The 4,818-nt window shown below is 48.7% G+C and overlaps 1 protein-coding gene across 4 annotated transcripts in view; it reads right to left on the reverse strand.

Moving 5' to 3' along the window:
- VMP1 (vacuole membrane protein 1) overlaps positions 1-4,818 on the reverse strand; it is a 60,303-nt gene that overhangs the window by 12,281 nt on the left and 43,204 nt on the right. For all 4 annotated transcript variants that reach the window (XM_027691058.1, XM_027691059.1, XM_027691060.1 and 1 more), the window contains 2 exons: positions 2,677-2,793; positions 463-524 (listed from right to left, as the gene is read on the reverse strand). In XM_027691058.1, coding sequence (XP_027546859.1) covers positions 463-524; positions 2,677-2,793 — 179 coding nt within the window. The remainder of the gene's footprint in view (positions 1-462; positions 525-2,676; positions 2,794-4,818) is intronic.

Below are 4,818 nucleotides of genomic sequence, written 5' to 3' on the forward strand. Positions count from 1 at the left end.
AAGCTATAAGACATTATAATATATAAAATATATAAAACAATGTATTTGTATAAGTTATAAATATATTATTATATATTTATTATAAACTATATTATAAGACATTATAATATATAAAATATACAAAATAATGTATTTGTATAAGTTATAAATATAATATATCTATAGATAATATGTTAATATAATTTTCTCTAACTTTTCTCATACAACCCTGAAGAAAGTCCCTGCAAACCAGCCCCCCTGCAGCTAAAAGTGCAGGAATGTCTCCCTGGAAGAGCTGCCTCCTATTCCTGGGGGAAGGTTCCTGCTGCTCCTGCAGCCCCACCCTCGGGGCTGTTCCTGGCAGGACTTGGAGGTGAGGCCCAAACTCTGAGTGGGCTTGGAAACCAAGCCCAACTCCCAGCCCAGCTGCTCTGAGCCCTGCACTGCTTTCCCACTTAATGAGGGCAGGTATTAATTACTCACCCAATGAGGGCCACCATCTGCTCCACGATGTGTTTGCTGAAGGTGATGATGACGAAGAGTTTCTGCAGGAAGGAGAGGATGGGATCAGGAGGGAGGCACAGACAGCGCCTCGTGTCCCTTCCCACCCAGTCCCACAGCTCCCCCTCCTCTCCTCTTTCACAACCATCCCTTTTCAGCATTCCCCTCAAAAAGCTGGTCCCTTTCTCCCTCTGTTTCCTCCCAGATTTCATCTCTTGCAATGTTTTCGTAGCCTGTTCCCGACCATCCGTGTCCTCCCCAGACCCACGTTCCCAGAAGCTCAAGGTCACTTTACTCCGTCAACAAAGTTTTAATGGAAAAGCAGCCACGGCTGTGGAGCAAAATTCACATCCCCTTACACAAACACAGGGACCTGAGGATCACAGGGGGGAAAAATAACATATTTCAGTCCCCAAGTCCACGTGGCTCGGACAGAACACGGCAAAAAATACTCAGTGAAGAACAAGGAGCCTTTGGGCACCTGTGGGATTGTCACTGTGACACAACAGCCTGCTTGGAACAGAGGAATTTCAATTAAAAACTCCTGTAACACATCCCAATGGCTGTGATTTCACCACTCTCCTTCCTCCAAAAGCAGTTAAAATGTTGATAAAACAGCCTTTGCTCCTTCCCCTTGGTCCTGTTTGACATCAGGGTGAGCAGACTGTGAGTGGACGAGGGTACACAAAGTTCCCACAGCCTCCTTGGACCAATTTAAGCCTGATCTAAGCAGAGCTGCCCTTCCTAGGCTGGAAACAGGGGATGTGACTCCAACCAAAGGATCCTGTGGCCCGGAGGAAGAGCCCAGTTCAAAGCAGCTCGGGGATGGCCACTGCTCCAGTCACAGCTTCCTGTCTGGAGAACACTTCATTAAAGGCCTTTTCCATGACTCTCACATTTCCTAAATTCCAAGTTCAGCCAGATCACTCCGAAAATCAGGGCTATTGCACAAGAGTGTGCTTGAAAAAGAGAATTCTAATAGCTGAGCCCATTAGAAAATCAGATGATTTACCAACTGTACAAGACACTGGGAAATGGTTTTGCACTTCCATGTGATCCGAGCGTGGAGCACCATAAATTACACAGCAAACACTGTGGGAGCTGAACAGCGCAATTAAAGTAATAAAAGGAATATTGATCAGATGCTATTTCACTTCCCTGTGCTGGCAGAACACATTCAAACAGCACAGAGATTTAAAAGCAGAAAAAATTTAGATAATACAAAAATAAGTGTGGAGGAAAAGCTGTTCCATCCCAGTAAAGGAGAGAACTGCCAAATCTATTTGTTGTTTTCTGTTTAAGGGCTGGGCAGAGTAAAACAACCATTTACAAAACGATGGGAGGAACAAAGCTGAAGATTGAAATCTCCCGTTCGGGGCAAAAGATTCTAAAGCAGCTTGGTGAGGTTATTACAGGAGTAATTTTCTCCTAAAAGCTTCTGCTAGAGAAAAAGAAAATCTCTGCAGAGATTTCCAAGCAACAGAGGTACAGGCACTGTCTTAAAAAACCCAAACAGCAGAAAACATCCCAAATAGAGACACAGCTCATGAGCCAGCACTGACCACACCAGGAGGGTCCCCAGGGAACCAACACTTCACCTCCCTTGCCGCATTTAAAAGCAAAACTGAACGTTTTTGACTGTGATTGTCAAATTCAGCCCCTCGAGTCGGCCCTGAGCGAGCAGGACAAAGGGGAACATCAAGATCAGGACAAAGGGGAACATCAAAACCAGGCCGAGGAGTCCAGAAAGTGCCGACCTTGCTGCAAAAGAGGGGCTGAGGAGCCCAGGGAGGAGCCCCGGGCTGGGCTCAGGGCACCGGGGGTTTCTCTACGTGCTCAGCTGAGCTAAAAAGAGCCTCTCCCGAGCCTCTGCAGCCGCGTCGTTACCAAAAAGGCAAGTTCACTATGAGTGCCGAGCTGGTAAAAGCCGTAGGTAAATACCTTGGCTAACCACCAATTTCCTGAGCGGGTCAGCACAGAGCTCGTTCCTCCGGGGCTATAAATTACTCACTGGGAGCCCGAGCAGCCCAGCAGATCCTTTATTGTAAAGCCTTTGCACCAAATTAATTTCCATGACTTCAGGTCGGGCAGGGAGACTCCACAAGTCATTAGGAAGTAACACGGTGGAACGGTGAGAGAAGGAGAAAAGTCTCCCCCCCCACAACCCCTGAAGCCCGAGGGAGGGGCAGCACTTGCCTGGATGTGCATTTTAATGACTGCTTTGCCAATCAGGGTGGCACCGAAGAAGGTCCAGAAGGGAACGAGGAAGTGCCCACATGTTATCCCGGCCAGGTCAAACAGGGGGTTCGGGATCTGTGGAGTGAAGGGGAAGAGGTTCAGGAATTCAGCACACACCGGGATGAACAGGAGCACGACGGACTCTGAAACCCTGAAAAATGAACAGTTTCCCCTTCTCCAACTTGATCCAAAGCTCCTGTGTCTCCAGAGCTACAAAAATGTTGCTGTCACACCACATAACTCTGGGATTCAGCTCCACCACGTCCCAGACAATTCCATTCTCATGGTCCCTCCTTACCCCTGGATTCTGACAAAAGCCAGCAGCAAGTTTTCCATGTGAAATGCACAGAAACCACAGCAAAGCCATTTTGAGTGATTTATCAAATTTTCTCCCTGACAAGCACATCACTCTTGGAAGCCAGTGCTCCAACTGATCCCCAGCGATTTCCAGCTGAGAAACTACATTAAAAACTGGCATTTATAGTCATATGTATCCAGTTTAAAAGCACTGATTAGATTTTATGAAGCATATGCATTTCATTTGAAATTAAACGGATTTTTTATTATTATTAAACTGTTGGCTTGACTTTTGGTATTGTGATACTATCTGTAAAATATTTTTGAAATGAAACCAAGAAAGTATCCAAATTCCAACCTTTCAGCCTGCAGTGAAGGGGCAGTGTCTGAGGGGAGTGTGTAATCACAGCAGCAATGTGGTGCTGGGGTAGTAAAGTGCAGGACTGGCGGTGTTTTGTTACATAAATAATGAAATAAAGAGTGAGGATTGGTAAAGAATAAAGGATAACAGCACTGCCTGGGCTGACTGGGCACCTGCAGTGTGGGAGGAAGCCGAGCAGGGCTGGACTGGGCTGTTCCAGCCCAGCAATTCAGATTTATGAGCACCCACAGCAGCACCTGCAGAGGGAGAAACCTGAAACGGGCTCTGATCGTGCCCGAAACGGTCCCTGGACAGGCTCCACCTCAGGGACCTGCCCTGGGGCAGCTGCTCCGGGCACAGGAGCTGGTGAATTATTGACCCAGCCCAGCTCCAGGGTGTTCTGGGTTGGGTGGTTTGAGGGGTTTTGGGGAGTTCACAGAAGGTTTCAATGCTCTGGGCAGGGAGCCCTTGGGGCAGGGGCTGTGGGGCCAGCCCTGCACTCAACAGACACGGGCAGAAGTTACCCCAGGCCCCGAGAGGGTGTTCCTGGGCTTGGCTTTGAAAACACACACAGACAGTGCTGGGAGTCACCAAAAAAAGCCCACAAAGCCAGGAGGGCGAATTGTCCCAAGTCACAGGGAGGATCTTCAGGGCTGATTCTTGCTTTGGTCCTTCCCCAGAGCAGCCTTTCCATAGAAACAGGCTCAGGACAATACTGTGCCTTCCTTATTGCCACTCATCAACTTTACAGTCAGTTGACCTCCCTGGATGAACTTGCAGAGTTCTAAATTCAATTTGATGGGGCTTTTCTGTAGCCACCACTCGACAGACAGCAACCCACAGCTGGGCCAGGATCACCACTCTGGGAGCAAGTTCTCCAGTCATAAAAAACACATCCCATAAACCCCTGCTTAAAATCCTCAAGGAAGATCCCAGTTCTGAGTAGAGGAGGCACCTTTCCAGCAGCAAAAAGGAAGAGAAGGTGGTGGGGGGCTGGTTTTCTCTGCCTTTCTCTCCCTTCCTCTCCCTCAGGTGCCACACAAATGCACGGCTCTGGATCCCTGTTTTTCCCGGGCCCCTCCCTTTCCACAGCTGCTCTGCAGTTGCTCAGTAAACACATTAACAAATCCCCAGGTGCCTCCCCGGTGGATCGGTGGCTCCTCATCCCTCCCCCTCCCCGGCCGGAGCTCAGGGCACGGGGCAGCGAGCAGGGGAGAAGTTCGAAAAATGTTTAAGGATTACTCAGCAGGAACTACAAAGTGTTTACATGTCACCTCTCCCGTGTTTACCAGCTCCTTCCTCGTGTTCTCCATTTATCCCCACTCCTTGTCCGGCCTAGAAATTCATCCCTGCCACCCCCAAGCTGTGCTGGGGACAGGGATATGTCCCAGGTCACAGGGATGTGTCCTGGGTCACAGGGGTGTCCCCCAAGTCACAGGGAT

This window comes from Neopelma chrysocephalum, unplaced genomic scaffold (assembly GCF_003984885.1).
Source record: "Neopelma chrysocephalum unplaced genomic scaffold, ASM398488v2 Primary Assembly neopelma1_82, whole genome shotgun sequence".
NCBI classification, from domain to species: Eukaryota; Metazoa; Chordata; class Aves; order Passeriformes; family Pipridae; genus Neopelma; species Neopelma chrysocephalum.